This window comes from Portunus trituberculatus, chromosome 43, assembly GCF_017591435.1.
Source record: "Portunus trituberculatus isolate SZX2019 chromosome 43, ASM1759143v1, whole genome shotgun sequence".
In the NCBI taxonomy this organism is placed as follows: domain Eukaryota; kingdom Metazoa; phylum Arthropoda; class Malacostraca; order Decapoda; family Portunidae; genus Portunus; species Portunus trituberculatus.
Window position 1 is genome coordinate 1080699 of NC_059297.1, and position 26019 is coordinate 1106717.

At 39.0% G+C, this 26019-nt stretch overlaps 1 protein-coding gene across 2 annotated transcripts in view; it reads left to right on the forward strand.

Moving 5' to 3' along the window:
• The window catches only part of LOC123518049 (condensin-2 complex subunit D3-like), a 135697-nt gene extending 130963 nt beyond the window's left edge, over positions 1-4734 (forward strand). For both annotated transcript variants that reach the window (XM_045278595.1, XM_045278596.1), the window contains exons 9-10: positions 1736-1907; positions 4505-4734. In XM_045278595.1, the coding sequence (XP_045134530.1) occupies positions 1736-1907; positions 4505-4719 (387 nt within the window). In that variant the 3' untranslated portion in view covers positions 4720-4734. The remainder of the gene's footprint in view (positions 1-1735; positions 1908-4504) is intronic.
• Positions 4735-26019: the final 21285 nt, after the last annotated feature.

Below are 26019 nucleotides of genomic sequence, written 5' to 3' on the forward strand. Positions count from 1 at the left end.
AACCCATCCCTTTCTCTCTTGTACTCTATCAACTATTCTAGAATAGAAACTCAATAAATTAGTTACACAAGACTGTCTTTTTTAAAACCAAATTGGCTATTTGATATTAATTTGTTGTCTTCAAGGAATTCAATCCATTGTTTCTTTATGTGTGTGTGTGTGTGTGTGTGTGTGTGTGTGTGTGTGTGTGTGTGTGTGTGTTAGGAGGGGGGAATTTGTATAAGTCGGACATTCGTTATCTCAGACCAACTCTTCCCCCCCTATTAGTCCGAGTTAGCGAGGGTCAGCAGTACAACATTTTGGGTTTAAATTACAGAGGTTGACTTATAAGCCACAATATATGGTACTGTTAGGTTGATTTTAGTTTAACTTAGATAAGTTTGTTTAAGTTTAGTTCACCAGGGAAACCAAAATAGACAAAATTTTGCATTTTAAAAAGTCTAAGGAGAAAAGTAACCATGTTTGGCAAATGAAGGATCCATATGTGTTATCTGGACGTTTTCATTATCTGGACCGGTGTCTGCACCATTTGGTCTGGAAAAATGAGGGTTGAGTGTATTTTGTACTTTTCTTTGATCAGTTGGATAAATATGACACCATGAAAATCGGTGTTGAGTGAGTTCAATACCGACAGCCATCTTCTTATTGTCTTTGATAAATCTCCCTGTGTATAATTGCTTTGGTGTGTGTATTTTATCTCCCTAATTGTATTTACCTATTTGTATATTACAGGTTTTGAGCAGGGCTCATAGTGACCTGTCAGTATATCTACTTTTATCCAACTTTTCCTTAAATATATGCACAACTTTCATTCAAGTTGTTTCAGATGTTCATCATTCTATGTAGGAAACTTAACTTTTTAATGTTCCTTAAACATTCACTCTTCACAATCTTCATGTGGTGTCCTTTCATCTATCCATATCCATCTTCTGTCAGTGATACTAGGTCTTGTTTGTTTAGCTTTTTCATGCAGTTTACTATCTTATACATCATTATTAGATCTCTCCCATCTATCTTTCAAAGTTGGCAATCCCATTTCCTTCAATCTTTCTTCATAGGTTAGGTCTTTCATCTCTGGCACCATCTTTGTAGTCCTCAATTTTTTCTAATTTCTTGATATCCTTTTGCATATATTGTGACCACACCATTGCTGCATATTCAAGCCTGGGTCTTATAATAGTGGCTATGATTATCATCATATCCATGTAATTAAATGCCACTGATGTTTGTTAGTGTCCTGTGTGTTGAAGTAAATAACCCATGTATGTCTTTCTGTGGTCAGGGTGTCTTGTATAACCACTCCTACGTCTTTCTATTCCTTCCTTTTCATTATAATCTGTGGGTTTTGCATCATCATGCAATTTTATGTAGCTTCTCAAACCCTCTTGTATATCATTAATACATATTTGGAACCAGAGATAATTTTCAAATTTCGTCATGGGTGCATTGTCTTATTGAATGGTAAATGGTAATTTGGTGTGCAGTACAAAACAACTCTTTATATCCCCCTCTTTTCTCTCTCTCTCTCTCTCTCTCTCTCTCTCTCTCTCTCTCTCTCTCTCTCTCTCTCTCTCTCTCTCTCTCTCTCTCTCTCTCTCTCTCTCTCTCTCTCTCTCTCTCTCTCTCTCTCTCTCTCTCTCTCTCTCTCTCTCTCTCTCTCTCGTATTTGTTCTGATGTAGGGGACTGGGATGGAGAAACTGCCTGATATCCTCTTTTCATTCTCTTCTTCCACAGGAACATGAAACTTACAACCGGTTTACTCAGAGTAACTTGGAGAAAGAGGTTTTCTCCCTGGCTGGCTCTGAGCATAGCCATGAACGACACATTATTTATCACTTCATGCTTGACCACATGCCTGATGATCAGCGCTTCATGACTACCCAACGTCTCTGTCAGGATGTTCTTGGTGAGTAGCTACATACATAGCTATATTATTTTGTCTTCTTTTTCTTTTATGCCAGATTACATGTACAAATACAATGGAGACTCAATACTTGAACGATTAAATACTCGAATGCAAAAGTTCGATTTGATACTCGAAAAAATACCTTATAGCTGAATGTCCACACACGTGGTTGTAAACAGAGGCTCTCTGGCGTCCCCGATCCCCCTCCGCCAGTTGTAGCTTGTGTTGCCGCGGTCATCAGAATGAATTGATTGATTCATTCATTTATTGTTGCATTAATAATGAAATATAACAAAGAAGGAGGATGGACCTTGCCACCCACCACCTGAGCAATGACTTAAGGTTAAACTATCAAAAATGTATAAATAGATAGTATACATAATAAATATACAAGTACTTAAGTAAATAAATACAGATATTGCACACCTTATTGCATAAATATCCTATAGTCTGGGAGTAAATTGAGGATATTCCTTGAGTATATCCCTGAGAGTGGTTGAGTCTAGGAGGTGGTCAGTGAGGCTATATAAGTCATGTTGACCTTGCAGCCTAAATTTAGCAATGAGAGAACATTCCATGATAAAATGATTTTATCTGTAGTTTTTTTTCATTTATAAACTTACATTAACACCAAATGCTTATTAACCCTTAAACTGCTAATTCCTAACTGCTGAATGCGCCTAAAATATAAACATTCCCATGTTAGAAAAAAAAATATTTTGAATTGTATGCTATGAATAGCAAACATCCAAAATGCAGTAATACCAAAGTTTTGAATCTGTAAATAAATAAATAGAGCAAGAAATAGGCCTACAAAACTTCGTGGGCTTTGAAAAGCGCGGGGAACTAGTGACACGTCGGGTGCACTGTATGGTCCAGGTTGGGAGCTGAGTGGTACCAAGCTGGGCCGTCTCTCTCTCTCTCTCTCTCTCTCTCTCTCTCTCTCTCTCTCTCTCTCTCTCTCTCTCTCTCTCTCTCTCTCTCTCTCTCTCTCTCTCTCTCTCTCTCTCTCTCTCTCTCTCTCTCTCTCTCTCTCTCTCTCTCTCTCTCTCTCTCTCTCTCTCTCTCTCTCTCTATATATATATATATATATATATATATATATATATATATATATATATATATATATATATATATATATATATATATGTGTGTGTGTGTGTGTGTGTGTGTGTGTGTGTGTGTGTGTGTGTGTGTGTGTGTGTGTGTATTTACCTATTTGTATTTACCTATTTGTGTATTACAGGGCCCGAGCTAAGCTCTCTGTGTCCTGTCTCCTTGTCCATTCCTGTCATATCTCTCTTTCATCTGATTGATAAACACCGCATCAACGACATCACTGCTCAGTTTATTCCACTTATCAATGCTACGATGCGGGAAACTGTATTTTCTCACGTCATTTAGACAGATGTATTTTATTAGCTTTTTTCCATGTCCTCGGAGATGATTACTTGTGGTCACCTTTATCAACTCTCTGTTCAGATGTCAATTTATACATAGTTATCATGTCTCCTCTTGTTCTTCTCTCTTCTAATGTGGTCAGCCCCAGCTTCCTCAGTCTTTCCTCATAGTCTAACTCCCTGAGTCCTGGTACCATCCTTGTTGCCAGCCTCTGTACCCTTTCCACCTTCTTCACATTTTTCTTCATATGCAGTGACCAGACACATGCTGCATATTCTAACTGGGGTCTTATTAAGGCCAATATTTCGAAGCATGTTATATGTTTTCCAAAAAATCTTGTTAATGTGTTTCTCCGGTGACAAGGTGTTTTGCACGGTTACTCCTAAGTCTTTCTCCTCATTGGTCTCTTTAATTTTCTCATCACCCAGCCTGTAATCCCTGTTTGGTCTGTATCTACTTCTTCCCATTTTCTTAACATGGGTCTTGTGTATATTAAATTCCATCTGCCACTCCTTACTCCACTCATATATTTTATCAAGATCTTCCTGTAACTTGTTACAATCTTCCACATTCTTTACTCTCCTCATAATTTTAGTATCGTCTGCAAACATGTTCATGTAACTGTCAATTCCTACTGGCATATCATTAACATATCAAAAACATGATGGGACCCAGCACTGACCCTTGTGGGACTCCACTGGTTACCTTTTTCCATTCGGACTTCCTTCCTCTCACCACTGTTCTCATTTCTCTTCCCATTAAGTAGTTTTCCATCCATTTTGCTAGTTTATCATTTACTCCTCCAATCTTCTTTAGTTTCCACATCAGTCTATTGTGTGGTACTTTATCAAAGGCCTTTCTCAAGTCCAGGTAGATAGCATCCACCCATCCCTCTCTATGTTGTAGTATGTCAGTCAATCTTGAATAAAAACATAATAAATTGGATACACACGATCTTCCTTTTCTGAAACCAAACTGTCTTTCACTCAGAATGTTTTCACTTTCTAGATACTAATGACATTGAAGCCTATTTCTTACATGTCATATTTTTTCATATTCTATGTGTGCAAGTCCATCAGTTTTATGTTTGTGGCTTCATCTTCACACTTTCTAAATTTGTACATATTTGATAGTAAAATACAAAGGCATATGCTTTATCCTTTATAATCTTTAAATCTTCAATCTTGTATCTCCAGGTGCTGTTGTCGATGGCCGGATTAAGCTGAACAAAAGTAGCATGCCCATGTTGGAAGACACTCTTACTATTCTGCGAAGTGATGAAATCAAACTGGCTTCTCTCAAGAGCAGACCTGAGGACACTGACCAACCCACAGATCAGGCAGAACAGGCTGCTATGGCAGGAATGGTCATAAAGAAGACTATCATCTCACAGGTCAGTGGGATTTGGTAGTAAAATTATTAATTTTCCTTTCTCATATAGCCAGACTTGAGGGCACAAACTTTTATAAGTATCTCCCACTATTCTTCTAGAGATGAGAAATAAAATAAGAGAACAGTGTTGGAATATTTGAGGGAAAGGAGGGAGAAAATTGACAGAACTAGAGCTGATAAGTGAAAAGAGTAAGCAAAAATTATGCTGTAGCCACTTACTTAAGGAGTTTACATTCAGAGGCTAGAATCAGCAAATTACTTTTTTTTTGTAATGTACTAAAAATCATGATGGAAAACAAAAACAAGAACTGAAGATTTAACATAGAGAAGATAAGTATGAAAAGTTCTTTATTCTTCTTGATGTTTTTATGTCTTAGCTGTTTCCTTATTAGACACATTTTAGTTCATATGGCATTGATTTAAGCAGTTACTTAAAGTAGCTGGCATTTTTATCTGCTTATCATTTCTGTGGTCTGACAGGTTATTCAGAGGTGGTGAGGTATATAGACAATTTTTTGTTTACTAAACATTTTAGAGTTGAAATCAGAGTGCTATTTTGTTAGTCAACCATTAGCTTCACCAGTTTTGCTAATTATTTAGCTTATTGGCAAGACTTTATTGTTTGTGGATCCAACCCTAGCTGAGTTCTTGAAGAAAATCAAGAAAATTAAGATGCATTCACTTAGAAAATGCTTGCAATTGCAGACTTTCATTATACATAGTTATATGATAGGTATTTTTTCTTTACGAGGAACACTGACCAACAAAATTTATATTAAGGAAATGCCTACTGTGGTGTCCTCCTTTCTACCCTGGTAGACCCTCATGCTATTATGGGTAGTGTTTGACTTATTAGTTTGCTGTGTATTTTGAGTTGTAACACTATGAAGTGTAGGATCTTCATACAATATCCCCTTGAGTTTCATGGTATACGAGTTTTAACATCCTGACTTTCTCTGCATTATTTCCTTGAGCTCTACTTTTGTCATGTATGCATCATATAATCCTACCAATCACTAATAGTAAAAAAAAGATAAATATGTTCTCTGTAATTTTTACATTTACAAAACCAGTTCATGTATCTGAACATAGAAATTCTCTATGTTGATTAACTATTTGTTAGTCACTACATTAATCATATTGGATAGCATATGAGAAAGGAAGACCAGTGACTGTTGCTACATTGTGGAAAAACAAAGAAAATGAGAAATATCTCCTTACACTGTGGCTGACATGATGCTGCTGTGCCATTGAATCACTTGGAAGTTAGGATAAAACACACATTCATACAATTTTAGATGCTATAGCACTAAACCACTACATCATCAGATATGAGGATAAAACACACACATGCCATTTTAGATATGATGGCAATGCACCACTGCATGGGCAAAACACACACACACAGTTGACTGGGAGGAGATGGAAAAGTCAGAGAGGGTGCAAGAGAAATATAACATATTTTTTGGAAATATGGAAGGCTATGGATTGGTTTAATGCAAGGTGTGCTAGGGCAAAGGAGAAAAGAGATGGAGCATAGAAAAGGTGGAGGAGAAATAGAAATCCAGGAAATAAGGAAAACTTCATGGTAGTGAGAAATGAATATGTTAAGATGAGGAAGAAAGAGGAAAGAAACTATGAAAAGGACATTGTCGAAAAATATGAGGAGTAACGGAAATTGTTTTACAGATTCATAAATGTAACAATAAAGCAAAAAGAAACAATAGAAAGGTTAAAAAGGAGAGTACGTGATGGTGGAAGACTAAAAAATATGGCAGAACTGCTGAATAGTAAATTTCAGGAGGTCTTTACTAAAGAATCCAAATTTGAAAGGCCACAGGGTAAAAGAGAGACCATCTATATGAAAGAGATTAAAGTAACCAAGCTTGAAGTAAAAGAGATGATAAAGGAATTGGATGAAGAGAAGGCAATGGGACCAGATGAAGTTTCAGGCAGAATACTGAAAGAATGTAGGGAAGAACTAGCAAATCCTATATACAACATCATAAAATGCTCAATAGAAAATGGAACAGTACCAGTAGAATGGAAAAGAGCTGAGGTGGTTCCCATATATAAGAACGGAAGGAAGGAAGAACCTTTAAATTACAGACCGGTATCACTAACTAGTGTAATATGCAAGATGTGTGAAAGAGTAACAAAGAAACAATGGATTGAGTTTCTTAAAGACATCAAATTATTTTCAAATAGCCAATTTGATTTTAGAAAAGGTTGGTTATGTGTAACAAATTTACTGAGTTTCTACTCTAGAATAATTGAAAGAGTACAAGAGAGAGAGGGATGGGTTGACTGTATTTATTTGGATTTAAAAAAGGCATTTGATAAAGTGCCACATGCAATATTACTGTGGAAGTTAGAGGAGAAAGGTGGCTCAAAAGGAAGCACATTGAGATGGATGGAAAATTATTTGAGAGGGAGAGAAATAAGAACGGTAGTTAAAGATATGAAGTCCAAGTGGAGTGCAGTAGAAAGCGGAGTGCCACAGGGGTCAGTATTGGCGCCAATACTTTTTCTCATATATAAATGATATGCCAGAGGGAGTGAACAGCTACATAAATCTGTTTGTAGACAATGTGACACTGCAGAGTTATAAAGCAAAAAGAGGATTGTGAAATACTGCCGGAAGAGCTAGATAAGATCTGGAAATGGAGTAAAAAGTGGGAGATGGAATTCAATGTGGACAAAAGCCATGTCATGGAAATGACATGGGAATCTTATAGATTCCCAGTGGGAATCTATAAGATGGGAGATGGAGTAAAACTGGAGAAAGTAAAAAAGGAAAAGGACTTGGGAGTGACAATGGAAGAAAACAATCAACCGGTAAGCCATATAGATAAAATTTTCAGAGAGACATATAATTTGCTAAGAAATATTGGATTAGAGTTTCACTACATGGACAAAGAAGTGATGAGGAAATTGATAAGTACTATAATAAGACCCAGATTGGAATATGCAGGAGTTGTGTGGACCCTCCATAAAAAGAAAGTTGGAGAGACTACAAAAAATGGCTACAAGAATGGTTCCAGAATTTGAAGGGATGACATATGAGGAGAGACTAAAGGCTATGGATCTACCAACCCTAGAACAGAGAAAGGAGAGAGGGGATCTGATACAAGTTTATAAATTGATCAACGGAATGGATAAAGTGGATAATAAGAAACTGATCTTGAGAGACGAATATGACATTCGAAGCACAAGATCGCGTAGTAAAATACTTAGGAAGGGAAGATGTCTGAGAGATGTTAAAAATATAGTTTCCTGCAAAGATGTGTTGAGACTTGGAACAATTTGAGTGAAGAAGTGGTGTCAGCAATGAGTGTGCATAGTTTAAAAGAAAAATTGGATAAGTGTAGATATGGAGACGGGGCCACACGAGCGTAAAGCCCAGGCCTTGCAAAACTACAACTAGGTAAATACATGTGACAGTAGAGATACAAATGCAGGATGAAGACGAAATAAGTTAAAGAGAGGACTATAAAGGAGAGAGATTAAATTATGCAAGAGCGGATTTTGAAAAATTAAGGAGTTATTTTGCTGATATTTAGTGGAGTAATATTATGTGCAGGAAGACTGTACAAGAGAAATATGACATATTCTTACAGGAATACAATGAAGGAGTAAAGAAGTTTCTTCCTGTTTATAGAGTTCAGAAAAAATACATACATGGTACAATGCTAGATGCTTACAAACAAAAAAGGCAAAGGATAAAGTGTGGAAGAAACTTTTAAAGCAGGGAAATGACTATAATAGTCAGCAGTACAAAGATATTAGAAATTATTATATTAGAGTAAGGAGAGAGGAAGAAAGAAAGTTTGAGAAAGATATAGTGGATAAAAGCAAGGATGAACCCAAACTTTTCTACAAGTTTATAAACAGCAAAACAAAGAATAAGGAAATAATTGAAAAAATAATTAAAGAAGGAAAGACATACCAAACAGAGAAAGAAATGTGTGAAATAATGAATGAAAGCTTCAAAATGGTATTCACTGAAGATGATGATTTCACAGAACCTAATAGGACATTGAATTGCCAAGGATTATAGGAGATTGCAGTGCACAAAGAGGATATTGGAAGATTACTGGACAGGTTGGAAGTCACAAAAGCAATGGGGCCAGATGGTGTATCAGGCTGGATGTTAAAAGAATGTAAAGAGCAAGTACTGGAGCCAATTTGGGAAATAATTAAAAGTTCAATAAATGAAGGGAAAGTTCCACAAGAGTGGAAGAGAGCCAATGTAATAACGATATTTAAAGGAGGAAAGGCAACTGAACCACTAAACTACAGACCAGTGTCACTTACAAGTGTCGTAGGGAAGTTATGTGAAATAATTATCAAAGAAAAGTGGGTTAAATTTCTAGAAGAGGAGCAAGTCATATCGAACAGACAATTTGGATTCAGGACAGGGCAGTCATGTGTATCAAATTTAATAAGCTTTTACTCCAGAGTTATTGCAGGACTTGAAAACAGAGATGGATGGGTAGACACAGTATACCTGGACATTAAAAAGGCATTTGATAAAGTCCCTCATGGAAGACTTCTTTGGAAACTAGAGAACATAGGAGGACTGCGTGGAACCTTGCTCGAATGGACAAAAGATTATTTGAAGGATAGGGAAATGAGAACTGTGATCAGAGATACATACTCATCTTGGAGTAAAGTAACTAGCGGAGTGCCACAAGGGTCAGTGTTAGCCCCCATTATGTTTCAAGTTTATGTAAATGACATTCACATTGGGATAAACAGCTATATGAATTTATTCGCTGATGATGCAAAGTTGCTAAAAGTTATCAAAACCAGAGAGGACTGTCTACTGTTACAGGAAGATTTAAACAAGATCTATGAATGGAGCAAGAAGTGGAAATTGGAGTTTAGTGCCAAGAAATTTCACATAATGGAACTAGGAAAGAGAAAGAGAAGACTAGTATGGAACTATTTGATGGGACAAGAGCAAATAATGAAGATAAAAGAGGAAAAAGATCTTGAAGTGATCATACAAGAAAATCTGAGCCCTGATAAACACATAAACAAGATATTTGGACTATCATATAAGATGTTGACTAATATAAGAGTGGCATTTCATTACATGGATAAAGGTATGATGAAAAAAATTATCACAAGCATGATACGTCCAAGGCTGGAATATGCAGCAGTGGTGTGGTCTCCGAGCTCTAAAAATGATATAAGAAAACTGGAAAGGATACAGAAGATTGCTACAAAGATGGTGCGGAATTAAAGGACCTCACATATGAAGAACGACTGAAGGAAATGGGACTGCCAACCTTACAGGATAGAAGAGAATGTGGGGACCTAATAACAATGTATAAGATAGTAAATGATATTGAAAAAATAGACAAAGAAGACCTGGTGCTGTTGGCAGAAGAAGATGGAAGGACAAGAGGACATGAAAAAAAGATCAGGATGAGGCAGTGTGTGAAGGATGTTGGAAAATACAGTTTTCCACACAAAACGATGGAAAAATGGAATGCATGGGATAAGGAAATTGTCGCAGCACATAGTGTGCATAACTTTAAAGAAAAGCTAGAGAAATGGAGATATGGAGACCGGACACTATGAGTCCCGCTCGAACCCTGTACAATACAACTAGGTAAACACACACACACACACACACACACACACACACACACAAAAATGGTGTCTGACTTAAGAGATTTGACTTATGAAGACAGACTGAACAGAATGCAACTTCCGACCCTGGAAAACAGAAGAGAAAGGGGAGACCTGATAGCAATATACAGAGTGATGAATAGCATGGAAAAAATGGATAGGGAAGATCTGTGTATGTGGAATGAAAGAATGTCGAGAGGGCATGGGAAAAAACTAAAATGGCCACTTATAGGAGAGATGTGAAAAATATAGCTTCCTCATAGAAGGGTGGAAGCATGGAATAGTTTAGACGTGGAAGTGGTCAACGAAGGAATATTCATGATTTTAAGAAAAAGCTGGACATTAGTAGATATGGAGACGGGACAGTGAGCATAGCTCTTTTCCGTATGTTACAATTAGGTAAACAATTAGGTACACACACACACACACACACACACACACACACACACACACACACACACACACACACACACACACACACACACACACACAAAAGATATGAAGTCCAAGTGGAGAGCAGTAGAAAGCGGAGTGCCACAGGGGTCAGTATTGGCACCAATACTTTTCCTCATTTATATTAACAACATGCCAGAAGGAGTGAACAGCTACATAAATATGTTTGCAGATGATATGAAACTGTGCAGAGTTATAAAGCAAAAAGAGTGTGAAATACTGCAAGAAGACCTAAATAAGATCTGGGAATGGAGTAAAAAGTGGGAAATGGAATTCAATGTGAACAAAAGCTATGTCATGGAAATGGGAAAGAGTGAAAGACAACCCGTGGGAATCTATAAGATGAGAGATGGAGTAGAACTGGAAAAAGTAAAAAAGGAAAAGGACTTAGGAGTGACCATGGAAGAAAACAATCAACCGGTAAGCCATATTGGTAGAATTTTTAGAGAAACATATAATTTGCTAATGAATATTGGAGTAGCATTTCACTACATGGACAAAGAAATGATGAAGAAATTGATAAGTACTATAATAAGACCCAGATTGGAATATGCAGGAGTAGTGTGGTCCCCGCATAAAAAGAAACACATAAGGAAGTTGGAGAGACTACAAAAAATGGCTGCAAGAATGGTTCCAGAATTTGAAGGGATGACATATGAGGAGAGACTAAAGGCTATGGATCTACCAAACCTGGAACAAAGAGGGGAGAGAGGAGACCTGATACAAGTTTATAAATTAATCAATGTAATGGACCAAGTGGATAATGAGAAACTGATCCTGAGAGAAGAATATGACATTCGAAGCACAAGGTCGCATAGTAAAACGCTTAGAAAAGGAAGATGTCTGAGAGATGTTAAAAAATATAATTTCCCACAAACAGATTAAATGAAAAAGTAGTGTTTGCAACGAGTGTGCATACTTTTAAAGTAAGATTGGATAAGTGTAGATATGGAGACTGGGCCACACGAGCATAAAGCCCAGACCCTGTAAAACTACAACTAGGTAACACACACACACACACACACACACACACACACGGGACATAAATCGATGGCGGAGGTGGTCGCTGAGCTCCAGAGCAATCATCTCTAATTCTACAGTTACCATTGCCTAAGAGTAACCAAGGTGGGAAAGGAGCTGGTAATGTTTGTCCCGTCTCCATATAGTCATGTTAACTGTTGATTAGCAAAATAATGTCCAGGAAGGTAAATATAAACTGTAGCCTGCGTTTGAGCCATCAGCTGGTTTGTTTACATCTGAGCAACATGGCGGCCGTGAACTCGAAAGATGAATCAGACTTCACAGGATTTCAAGGAATAATGGAGAAGAGCGCTTATGTGAAGAAAATTCTGGAGTTGGAAGGTAAAATTGAAAAACTGTTTGAAAAGTATGGGGGCCTGGAAACGAGTTATGACAATGTAAAGAAAGACTGTGCCGATATGAAGAAGGAAAATGAAGCACTGAAAGAGGAAGTTAAGCTAATTAAAGTGAATTGCGAAAAATGTGGAGAATCTCTAGGAAAAGTGATGGAGAAGCAGGCTGAATGGAAAAAAAGTCAGGAAGTGGAAAGAAAGGAGGTAAATTACAAAGTTGCAAGTCTGGAAAAGGAAATCAAAGAGTCTGGGGAGAAAACTTTGGGCCTTGCTGAAATTATAGATCAACAGATCATAGAAGAGAAGATTGCTGAGAAAGTGGTGAAGGTTATTAAATCAAATGAGACATTGGTGAGGAAACTGTAGACAAAAAGAGATGTGTGGTGATATTTGGTGTGGAGGAGGATAAGACACCGAGTAAAATGGAGAGAGAAAAACATAAAAAGGTGATAAATAATATCATTAATGTGGTGCAGGAGGAGGAAAAGACCTAGTACAAGAAATAGAGGACTTCCATAGAATTGGAAAGTTCACAAGAGAAGGTATGAGGCCAATAAGAATCAAACTTAAGTCACAAAAGGATGTAGATGAATTGGTGGAGAAGTCATGGAGGCTAGCCCAGCAGGAAACAACAAGGAAGATTTGGTTGAGAAGAGATCTCGGTGAAAAGGAAAGAGAAATGTTAAATGAGTTGAGAAAGGAGGCTTTGAAAAAAATGAAGAGAGGACAGAAGAGGAGAAGAAAGAGTTTTTCTGGAGAATCTTGGATATGAGACTGAGGAAGTGGTTCATAACCCAGAAAAGTACAGCAAGAAAGGACTAAAGAAACTTACGTATGAGCGGAATGTAATGTATTCCAACATAAATGGAGTGATATCGGGATTTTAGAACTCAACGATTACTTGAGGACAAGAACCCAGATATTGTGGGTCTTACTGAAACAAAACTGAGAGAGGAGAAGACCTGATGATGGTTGGAGAAGGAAATATAATGTTTGGAAAAGAAATAGAGTAGGTAAGATGGGAGGAGGAGTGATGTTGCTGGTTAAAAAGATATAAAGGTGGATCAAGTGAAAGAAGGTATGGGAAAGGCAGAAGTGCTAAAGATCAGAGCAGAAACTAATGAAGGAAAAAGAGGCACTACATAGTGGTGTACGTACCACCTAAGACAAATGCATGGTCAGTACAGGAATATGAAGAAATGATAAGTGATACAGGAACATGTCTGGAAGAAATGTTGGGTGGCTGTGAACGAACTATAATGATGGGAGATTTTAATTGTAAAGAGGTGTGTTGGGAGGACTGGTCAATGGAAGGATCAGAGACAACATGGGGAAATACACTATTGACACTGGCAATGGAAAATGTGTTAACTCAGTGGGTCAAAGAAGATACTAGGTTTGGAGGAGAGGGAGCATCGTCAAGACTGGACTTGGTCTTTAGTACAGAGCCAATGGTCATTGAGGAGATGAGGGTGGAGTGCCCTTTAGCAAAGAGTGATCATGCAGTTTTGGAGTTCAAGGTGATAGATGAAGAGAAATCTAGAAGAAATGAAGAATATAAAGTGGGAAGATGGAATTATGCCAAGACAGATTTTGGAAACCTAAAGAAATTCTTTCAAGAGACAAATTGGATGAAATTCAAGAGTGCTAAGGAGCAAATGAAAAGTGGAAGGAATTTATAAAAATATACAAAGAAGGTGAGAAAAATTTGTACCAATAAGACAACATAGAGAAGTTGGAAAGCAGGACTGGTTTAACGATAGATGTGAAAAGGCTAGAACAAGAAAAGAGGATGCATGGAAGAGGTGGAGAAGGAAAAGACGGATTAAGCAGTGGGAAAGTTACAAAAGAGCAAGAAATGAATATGTGTTGATTAGAAGAGAAGAAAGAAAGAAACAAGAAAAGGATATAATTGATAAATGTAAAGACCAACCAAGGCTTTTTACAGACATGTGAACAACAACATCAAAAATAGAGAAAGTATTGAAAGTTTAGAAGTAAATGGAGTATGCAGTGAAGATCCCAGGAAATGGCAGAGGCTATGAATGGATGCTTTCGGAAGGTATTCACAAAGGAGACTGCTTTTGACAAACCACTGGTAATGGAACAGAAAGGGATTATGAAGGAGTTTCAAGTAACTGTGGAGGAGATCAAGAACATGATGGGGAGTTTAGAAGTGAGAAAAGCTGTGGGACCTGATGGGGTATCAGGATGGATTTTAAGAGAATGCAGGAGCAACTGGCAGAAAAAGTTTGTGAAGTAATTGATGCCTCATTAAGGGAAGGTGTAGTGCCCCAAGACTGGAAAAGAGCTAACATTGTCCCAATCTATAAATCAGGTAACAAGAGAGACCCATTGAACTATAGACCAGTGTCACTTACAAGTGTGGTAGCTAAGATGTGTGAGAGGGTGGTGAAGAATAGATGGACAGACTTCTTGGAGAAAAATGACATACTTTGTGAGTGTCAATTTGGTTTTAGAAAAAGGCGTTCATGCACGACAAACCTGATATGTTACTATTCGAGGGTGATAGATGTAATACAGGAAAGAGATGGTTGGGCTGATGGAATATATCTGGATTTAAAAAGGCCTTTGATAAGGTACCACACGGAGACTGATCTGGAAACTTGAAATGGTAGGAGGAGTGCATGGCAGTTTACTAAAATGGATGGAAGACTTTTGGTAGGAAGAGAAATGAGAACAATAATTAAGGACAGACCATCAGAATGGGGATTGGTGGAGAGTGGAGTTCCACAGGGATCAGTGTTGGCACCAGTAATGTTCGCGGTCTACATAAATGACATGGTGGATGGGGTGTCCAGTTATGTGAGCCTATTTGCAGGCGATGCAAAATTGTTAAGAAAAGTGAGATGTGACAAAGATTGCGAACTACTCCAGGAAGACTTGGACAGAATATGGAAATGGAGCTGTACATGGCAAATGGAGTTCAACACGACAAAATGCAAGAAAATAGAGTTTGGCAAGAGTGAAAGAAGAATCAGGAGTATGTACAAGATAGGAAATGAAGACATAAAACCAGTCATGAAGAAAAAGACCTTGGGGTGACAATTACCAATGACCTATCGCCAGAGAGACATATAAACAAAATAATTGGAGAAGTATTGAACTTATTGAGGAACATAAGAGTGGCGTTCGTATATTTAGATGAAGAAATGATGAAGAAAATAATTACTGCAATGATAAGACCGAGGCTTGAATATGCAACAATACAGTGGGCTCGAACTTAAAGAAACACATAAGGAAACTAGAGAAAGTACAGAGGGCTGCAACAAAATGGTGCCTGACTTAAGAGATTTGACTTATGAAGACAGACTGAAAAGAATGCAACTTCCGACCCTGGAAAACAGAAGAGAAAGGGGAGACCTGATAGCAATATACAGAGTGATGATTGGCATGGAAAAAATGGATAGGGAAGATCTGTGTATGTGGAATGAAAGAATGTCGAGAGGGCATGGGAAAAAACTAAAATGGCCACTTATAGGAGAGATGTGAAAAAATATAGCTTCCCTCATAGAAGGGTGGAAGCATGGAATAGTTTAGACGTGGAAGTGGTCAACGCAAGGAATATTCATGATTTTAAGAAAAAGCTGGACATTAATAGATATGGAGACGGGACAACACGAGCATAGCTCTTTTCCCGTATGTTACAATTAGGTAAATACAATTAGGTAAATACACACACACACACACACACACACACACATGTGTTGATTAGAGAGAAGAAAGAAAGAAACAAGAAAAGGATATAATTGATAAATGTAAAGACCAACCAAGGCTTTTTACAGACATGTGAACAACAACATCAAAAATAGAGAAAGTATTGAAAGTTTAGAAGTAAATGGAGTATGCAGTGAGATCCCAGGAAATGGCAGAGGCTATGAATGGATGCTTTCGGAAGGTATTCACAAAGGAGACTGCTTTTGACAAACCACTGGTAATGGAACAGAAAGGGATTATGAAGGAGTTTCAAGTAACTGTGGAGGAGATCAAGAATATGATGGGGAGTTTAGAAGTGAGAAAAGCTGTGGGACCTGATGGGGTATCAGGATGGATTTTAAGAGAATGCAGGAGCAACTGGCAGAAAAAGTTTGTGAAGTAATTGATGCCTCATTAAGGGAAGGTGTAGTGCCCCAAGACTGGAAAAGAGCTAACATTGTCCCAATTTATAAATCAGGTAACAAAGAGACCCATTGAACTATAGACCAGTGTCACTTACAAGTGTGGTAGCTAAGATGTGTGAGAGGGTGGTGAAGAATAGATGGACAGACTTCTTGGAGAAAAATGACATACTTTGTGAGTGTCAATTTGGTTTTAGAAAAGGCGTTCATGCGACAAACCTGATATGTTACTATTCGAGGGTGATAGATGTAATACAGGAAAGAGATGGTTGGGCTGATGGAATATATCTGGATTTAAAAAGGCCTTTGATAAGGTACCACACGGAGACTGATCTGGAAACTTGAAATGGTAGGAGGAGTGCATGGCAGTTTACTAAAATGGATGGAAGACTTTTTGGTAGGAAGAGAAATGAGAACAATAATTAAGGACAGACCATCAGAATGGGGCTTGGTGGAGAGTGGAGTTCCACAGGGATCAGTGTTGGCACCAGTAATGTTCGCAGTCTACATAAATGACATGGTGGATGGGGTGTCCAGTTATGTGAGCCTATTTGCAGGCGATGCAAAATTGTTAAGAAAAGTGAGATGTGACAAAGATTGCGAACTACTCCAGGAAGACTTGGACAGAATATGGAAATGGAGCTGTACATGGCAAATGGAGTTCAACACGACAAAATGCAAGAAAATAGAGTTTGGCAAGAGTGAAAGAAGAATCAGGAGTATGTACAAGATAGGAAATGAAGACATAAAACCAGTCATGAAGAAAAAGACCTTGGGGTGACAATTACCAATGACCTATCGCCAGAGAGACATATAAACAAAATAATTGGAGAAGTATTGAACTTATTGAGGAACATAAGAGTGGCGTTCGTATATTTAGATGAAGAAATGATGAAGAAAATAATTACTGCAATGATAAGACCGAGGCTTGAATATGCAACAATACAGTGGGCTCGAACTTAAAGAAACACATAAGGAAACTAGAGAAAGTACAGAGGGCTGCAACAAAATGGTGCCTGACTTAAGAGATTTGACTTATGAAGACAGACTGAAAAGAATGCAACTTCCGACCCTGGAAAACAGAAGAAAGGGAGACCTGATGCAATATACAGAGTGATGATTGGCATGGAAAAATGGATAGGGAAGATCTGTGTATGTGGAATGAAAGAATGTCGAGAGGGCATGGGAAAAAACTAAAATGGCCACTTATAGGAGAGATGTGAAAAATATAGCTTCCCTCATAGAAGGGTGGAAGCATGGAATAGTTTAGACGTGGAAGTGGTCAGCGCAAGGAATATTCATGATTTTAAGAAAAAGCTGGACATTAATAGATATGGAGCGGGACAACACGAGCATAGCTCTTTTCCGTATGTTACAATTAGGTAAATACAATTAGGTAAATACACACACACACACACACACACACACACACACACACACACACACACACAGGACACACACAGGAAAATTATTGAAGGAGTGTAGAAGAATTGATTGATCCATTATATGATATTATAAGGTGCTCATTAGAAACAGGGAAGTACCAGTAGAGTGGAAGAGAGCTGAAGTGGTGCCCATTTATAAGGGAGGCAGTAAGGAAGAGCCTCTTAACTATAGACCTGTGTCTCTAACAAGTGTGGTCGGTAAGATTTGTGAGAGGGTGATAAAGAAATATTGGATACGGTTCCTGGAGGATCATAAGTTATTATCGGATCATCAATTTGGCTTCAGGAAAGGGAGGTCATGTGTAACAAATCTACTGAGCTTTTATTCAAGAGTGGTTGACAAAATACAGGAGAGAGAGGATGGATGGACTGTGTATATTTGGATTTAAAAAAGCTTTTGACAAGGTACCTCACAGAGACTGTTATGGAAAGTAGAGATTTATGGAGGACTGAAAGGAAAAGTGTTAAAGTGGATGGAAAACTACTTGAGATGGAGGAGATGAGAACGGTAATAAGGGATGCAAGGTCGGACTGGTTGGTGGTGGAGAGTGGAGTCCCACAAGGCTCAGTGCTGGCACCAATACTTTTCCTGGTATATATAAATGACATGCCAGAGGAGTAAACAGTTATATTAATTTGTTTGCGGATGATGCGAAGTTGTGTAGGTGTGTGAAGAGTGCAGACCTGGATAAGATTGTGAAATGGAATTTACAGGCAAAAGACCTGGATAAGATTTGGGAGTGGAGCAAGAGGTGGCAAATGTGGAAAAGGAAAAGGATTTGGGAGTGATAATACAAGACCATGGGCAGTTTGAGGCTCATATTGATAAGATGTTTGGAGAAATGTATAATTTGATAAAAATATTGGATTAGCCTTCCATTATATGGATAAAGATATGATGAAGAAATTAATTAGTATGGTAATTAGACCAAGATTGGAATATGCTGGAGTGGTCTGGTCCCCTTATAAAAAGAAGCATATAAGGAAGTTGGAGAGATTGCAGAGAATGGCAACAAAATGGTTCCGGAATTGGCAGAAATGACCTATGAGGAGAGATTAAAAGAAATGAATTTGCCTACCTTGGAACAAAGAAGAGAAAGAGGAGATTTAATACAGGTTTATAAACTGTTGAATGGACTGGATGAAGTGGATAATGAGCAAATGATGTTGAGAGAGGAAAACTTAAGTAGAACTACAAGATCGCATAGTAAAAAGATAGCCAAGGAATATGCTTGAAGGATGTGAAAAATATAGTTTCCCACAAAGATGTGTGGAGGTGTGGAATGGTTTGAGTGAGGAGGTGGTGTCAGCAAGGGTGTGCATAGTTTTAAAGGAAAGTTGGATGTGTGTAGATATGGAGATGGGGCCACACAGTATGATACAGGCCCTGTAAAATTACAACTAGGTGAATACAACTAGGTGAATACACACACACACACACACACACACACACACACACACACACACACACACACACACACACACACACACACACATAATCAGCTGTGTAAACACTGATCTTGGCCCTGGCAATACCACAGCACTCATGGTCTGTTTCACATCTTGATAAACTCAGATAACTCTTGTTGTGACCCTGGATGGTGTAAGAATAGGGGGTATTTTAATCAGTATATAAGCTGAATGGCTGAAGATTTCTCAATCAAAGAACATAAAATTCATACTGGTGCATTCAGGATAAAATGGGAAAAAAAAGAGAAAAAAAAACATGAAATTGTTCAACTTATCTGAGATGGAGCTTACTTAGGTCTGACTTCAGTTTTGTTTACTACATATATAGATAGTAATGAATAATTATAGTAATAACAATAATGATAAAAAGAAAATCAAGATACATACACTGTCACAATGACATATGGATTTGACACTACAGTGAGTGTAATTACATAATATATTTTTTATTTTATGTTATGCTTTATTCCTGTGTTTATTTTATATGTGCAACTTTTTTTTTTTTTTACTTCAAGCAACAACTGTATTCAAATACAATATTACATGGTTTTTATGGAATTAGTGGGTACAACACCCTTTTATTATTTGTATTTTATTGCCAGAATTTACCCATAGATATCAATAAGGTTATTGAGAGGTGATGAGCCAGACCGGTTGTGCGGGAGGCCAGTGGCCGCTGTACTGACTATGCAGAAAACTAAGATTTTTCAGAAACTGTTTGGAATTTTGACTTCAAGCCAAAATTGGTACATCAGTAACCTTATGCACATTTGCAGAAACAACATGGAAACAAAATTTGCATAATTCTTGTGTAGAATGCCAAAATATAATTTTTATGCTTTTATTGTAAAAACCTAAAAACTAGTAAGTGCTTAAAGTCACTGAAAACTATATTAGAAACATACAAGTTGAACCAGAACATCTTCAATATATATATATATATATATGTATATTTATATATATATATACACATAATGCTATCTGAATTGGGGCTGAAATAGCACTATAGCCAGCATAATAGCGAATTGATCTTGGTGGGAAGGCGGTTTGGCCAAGCTCAGATATCCCATGACGTCATGGCTGGGTGCAGATAGCAGGCATCTGAGGTCGCGATAATGAAATTTTAGCAGCTTTTCATGGGTGCGTGATAGCAATAAAGCGATAGCAAGTTGACGATAACCGAGGGTTGACTATATATATATATATATATATATATATATATATATATATATATATATATATATATAATAATAATACTGCTTAACAAACAGGATAGGGGGTGTCATAGCTATTTGTAGAGCGAAAATTCGTTAAGCGGACGTAATTTTCCCATAGAAAAAAAATGGAAATAGGGGGGGGATGCGTTCTAGGCTGGTCCCCAACATACCACATGGGTTAAATAAAAAAAATATATATATACACGTTTGGCAGCATATTGGACCACCGGTGTACCACTACTTGTATGATGTCATACGAGTCATTGGAAGTTAGAGTAGCTACGAACAAATTCTCTCACACTAATAGCACTAGTTCAGGAGGTGCTGTGAACCTTCCATTAAAGCTAGTTGTGATCTCGTTGAATGTTTCCCTTTGTGTTTCACAACTCAAGGGGGTAGTCACAGCCTACCCTCTAAAGACAGCTCTCCTTCACACAAAACTACATGCACTTACCACACATACACCCTTCACTCCAAATCAAAATTTAAAAGAAAAATGGGACCCAAAATAAACAACGCCTCGGAGTCCCCCTCTGGGGAGGGGACCAAAAATGTCCCCAGGTCCCCTCTCCTGTTGAAGACCACAAATGCCTTGACACCTCCCTCAACTTTTTCTACATTAACTTCTGCAACATTCGAGTCTTAGATCTAATTTTCAATCTGTGGAACACCACCTCTCCTCTACTAAACCTCATCTTCTTTTCCTCACCGAAACACAGCTGTCTGAGGCAACTGACAATAGCCCCTTCTCTGTTCCCTCCTACTTTCTCTATTCTCATTTTCATTCCAAAGCTGGATGTTGCGTCTATGTACGCAATGACTGAACTTGCTCTCGTTCCCATGCTCTTGAGTCTTCCGAATTTTCCACCATCTGGCTACGACTTAACAGTCACTCTCAAACTAAATTCATCTGTGCTGTTTATCTCTCCCCTAACTCTTCTGACTATAGTAATTTCTTCAACTACTTAACTTCTAAAGTGGAGCACATTCTGTCCCCCTAACCTTTCGCTGAGATTTCCATTCTTGGAGATTTCAATGTTCACCACCAGCTTTGGCTTTCCTCTCCCTTCACTCATACTACTCGTATTCCTGACCGTCTTGGAGACACGCCCAACATTCTTGATCTCTTCCTCACCTCTAACCCTTCTGCTTATGCTGTCACCCTTTCATCTCCGTTGGGCTCCTCCGATCACAATCTCATTTCTGTATCTTGTCCTATTTTTCCAATCCCTCCGCAGGATCCCCCAAAGCAAAGGTGCCTCTGGAATGATTATTGCTTCCGTGTCAGAGACCCATCTCTTTGTGCTGAACGCATAACAGAGGTGTTAGTATCTGGCATGGAGGCGTACATTCCTCATTCTTTTTCTCAACCTAAACCTTCTAAACCTTGGTTTAACTCAGCCTGTTCTCGTGCTATACATGATAGAGAGGTTGCTCACGAAAGGTACTTGAGCCTTCCATCTCCTGAATCTCATGCACTTTATATGTCTGCCCGGAATCATGCCAAGTCTGTTCTTCAACTTGCCAAACACTCTTTCATAAATAGGAAATGTCAAAATCTTTCAAACTCAAACTCTCCTCGTGACTTCTGGCATCTAGCCAAAAACATCTCAAATAACTTCACTTCTTCATCTTTCCCTCCTTTATTTCATCCTGATGGCACCACTGCCATCTCTTCTGTCTCTAAAGCTGAACTCTTTTCTCAAACCTTTGCTCACAACTCCACCTTGGACGATTCTGGGCTTGTCCCTCCTCTCCTCCTCCCTCTGACTATTTCATGTCTACAATCAAAATTCTTCGTAATGATGTTTTCCATGCCCTTGCTGGCCTAAACCCTCGGAAGGCTTATGGACCTGATGGGGTCCCTCCTATTGTTCTCAAAAACTGTGCTTCTGTGCTTGCACCTTGCCTGGCCAAACTCTTCCAACTTTGTCTATCGACTTCTACCTTTCCTTCCTGCTGGAAGTTCGCCTACATTCAGCCTGTTCCTAAAAGGGTGACCGTTCTAACCCCTCAAACTACCGTCCTATAGCTTTAATCTCTTGCTTGTCTAAAGTTTTGAATCTATCCTGAATAGGAAGATTCTCAAACATCTGTCACTTCACAATCTTCTGTCTGATCGCCAGTATGGCTTCCGTCAAGGTCGCTCTACTGGTGATCTTCTGGCTTTCCTTACTGAGTCTTGGTCATCCTCTTTTAGAGATTTTGGTGAAACTTTTGCTGTTGCGTTAGACATATCAAAAGCTTTTGATAGAGTCTGGCATAAAGCTTTGATTTCAAAACTGCCCTCCTACGGCTTCTATCCTTCTCTCTGCAACTTTATCTCAAGTTTCCTTTCCGACCGCTCTATTGCTGCTGTGGTGACGGCTACTGTTCTTCTCCTAAACCTATTAATAGTGGTGTTCCTCAGGGTTCTGTCCTGTCACCCACTCTCTTTCTATTATTCATTAATGACCTTCTTAACCAAACTTCTTGCCCTATCCACTCTTACGCTGATGATACCACCCTACATCTTTCCACGTTCTTTCAGAGACGTCCAACCCTTCAGGAAATTAACAGATCACGTGGGGACGCCACGGAACGCCTGACTTCCGATCTTTCTAAGATTTCTGATTGGGGCAGAGAAAATCTAGAGTAGAGGAGGCAGTTTGCGCTACCCTAAGCAGAAAAAAAATTGCTACAAAATCACCAGACTTGAATACAAAAACGAAATTTTAACAAGGAGTGTAAAATTTTGTCTGCTCATGATGGCGGGTAACGCGCTACCCTCAATCGCTGCAGTTTCCCGATTGTGCACTGTAAGTAAGGAAAGTTAGGTAGGGTCTGTCGCCACCCAGCCGGGTCTACGCTAGGTTGAGGAGGGGTTGCGCCAGGGGGTCAGTGCGATATGGCATGTCGGGTCATCGCTAGGTGCCTTAAGTTCTTTGTTTTAATCTACAAGCTATCAAAATCACTCTCAATAGGTAGTTGATAAATCCTCTTGCCTCTCAAGGAGTAAAAGCTTTGGAAAAATAAATGAAAGATTGCAAACTAACTTTTTTTATTTTTTAAAATAGTGTATTGACAAACATAAAAACTGTGCTTTAGTTATGAATATCATAAACAAATAAATGTCCCACAGAGTTCAAAACAAAAATCTTAACAATACTCCGGGAAAAGTTTCATTTACCAGTATCAAAATAACAAATAAATGTCTCACAGAGTTAAAAACGAAAATCTTAAGAATATTCCGTGAAATGTTTCATTTAACAGTGTCAAAATAACAAATAAATGCCTTTCAGAAATCGAAGCGAAAATCTTAAGAATACTCCGTGAAAAAATCATTCAACAGTATCAAAATAGCCTAATTACATTTATTACAAAAACTCAGTATCCATTGTATCAATGTCCTCCTGAGACTTTTCACTCAAATTCATCTCACTCAGACATTCTGCATGCCACCAGCTGTCACACAATACACATTTTATCCTTAACTTTCCTTTTGTTTCACATTGACATTTTCCACAGAGCTCGTTCATATCATCAATTACATCATCAGAGTCATCGTCCAAGACTGGCTCATCCGCACTCTCTGAAGTTTCTGTTTCCTTGTCTTTCTGCTTTTGGGAAACATACTGAAGTGTCCTGAATCGTTTTCTTTCCTTTTCTCTTTTCTTTTTCTTTCCTGTTGTTTTCCTTCTGCCTTTTCTTTTCCTCCATTCTCTTTCTCTTTGCTTCAGCTTCTTGTTCTATAATTTTTTTTCTCTCTTCTCTCTTTCTTTTTCTTTCCATTTCTCCCTCTCCTCCTCTCGTTTCTTTCTCTGTTTCTCTTCTATCATTTGCGGTACTCAACACGCTTATTGAGCATGGCAATACTGCGATGGTCTTTTTTAATCCTTTTTTCTTCGGGAATGAGGGCAGCGTGAGGTAATCATCAATCGTTTTGGAATTTTTCTTTGTAGAAGGCAGAGGTTGTGGAGCAGGCTGGGATGTAAGGCAGGGGTTGTGGAGCAGGCTGGGATGTGGAAGGCAAGGGTTGTGAGGCAGGCTGGGATGTGTAAGGCAGGGGTTGTGAGGCAGGCTGGGATGTGGAAGGCAGGGGTTGTGAGGCAGCCTGGGATGTGGAAGGCAGGGGTTGTGAGGCAGGCTGGGATGTGGAAGGCAGGGTGGTGAGGCAGGCTGGGATGTGGCAAGGCAGGGGTTGTGAGGCAGGCTGGGATGTGTAAGGCAGGGGTTGTGAGGCAGCCTGGGATGTGTAAAGCAGGGTTGTGAGGCAGGCTGGGATGTGGAAGGCAGGGTTTGTGAGGCAGCCTGGTATGTGGAAGGCAGGGGTTGTGAGGCAGGCTGGGATGTGGAAGGCAGGGACTGTGAGGCAGGCTGTAAGGTTTTCTCCAACAACACCTTCCAGTCTTCATAGGGTGGGTCATCCATGTCGTATCGCTCCTCACCGCTTCATGAATTTTAGAGTTGTTCCTTCCCTAATGACAGGCTCAGCTTCATCAGCTCAAAAATGTTGGAGAATGCTGAGAGGTGGGAGTTCTTTGTTCTGGCCCAGGAACTTGGATTTGGCTGCTGGTGAAGCAGAAGGAACAGAGGTTGAGATTGTTGGGGTACATGCAGGAAGAGCAGTGATGCCAAAAGATGCTGAGGTAGGGAGAGTGACTGGAGCAGCGCTGGAGAAACTGCAGCTTGGCTTCAGCTTGTCTGAGTTGAGTACAACCTCAGGGTTAAAGGATAGATCCCAGACTTAACAAATCCCTTGTAAGCAAGCTCTGGTGCTGTAGTGTCCCAAGCTTTCTTTAGTGTGCAAAGCGTGCACATGGTGACACTCTCTCCAGTTTGGTACTGAAACTTTCTGACAGCTTCACTCCATGCTAGTTTGATTGCCCCAAAGAAAGCTTGATCCAGTGGCTGGATAAGGTGACTGGCATGCGCCTTCAGGCAGTAAAGGATGACACCATTCTCGTTACACAGCGTGCAGATTGCCAGGAATGATGGCTGGAATGGCGTCCACAAACAGCACCACTGGTCGCTTTTCTCCCAATTTGGGAATGAAGATGTCCCTCAGAAAGCTAAGAAAGACCACCTCAGTGATCCAACCATTTGGAGTTTTTTGAAAAAAAGCCTCTTCAAAACCTTCCAACGCATTGAAGCGAGGATCTCTGGTGTAGGGAAAGATCAGCAGCGGTGGAAGGTACTGCCCCATGGCAGAGGAGCAGGCCAACATTGTCACTTGCTGCCGTTTGCCACTTGTGACAGAGTAGACGTGTTTTGCTCCTGTCATGCTGATGATTTTCTTTGTCTTTGGACATATATTAAAACCACTTTCATCAGCATTAAAGATCCGGTCAGGAGAGGTCAACAAAGTGGGATCGATGGTGTCCAGGTAATGTTTCATTTGCGAAACCATTCACCTAGAGCATCCTTTGTCACAATTGCTCTCTCACGGCCAAGTGGTTGTCCAATTCTTTCCCGTATCTCTGGATGCCTCTTGAAAAAGGCTCGCATCCAATCCTTTCCAGGGCGGTTGTTTTTGAAGACAGTCCTCTCTTCCCTATCATCGAGAATGGTTTTCACCATGTCTTTGAGGTCGTCTTTGG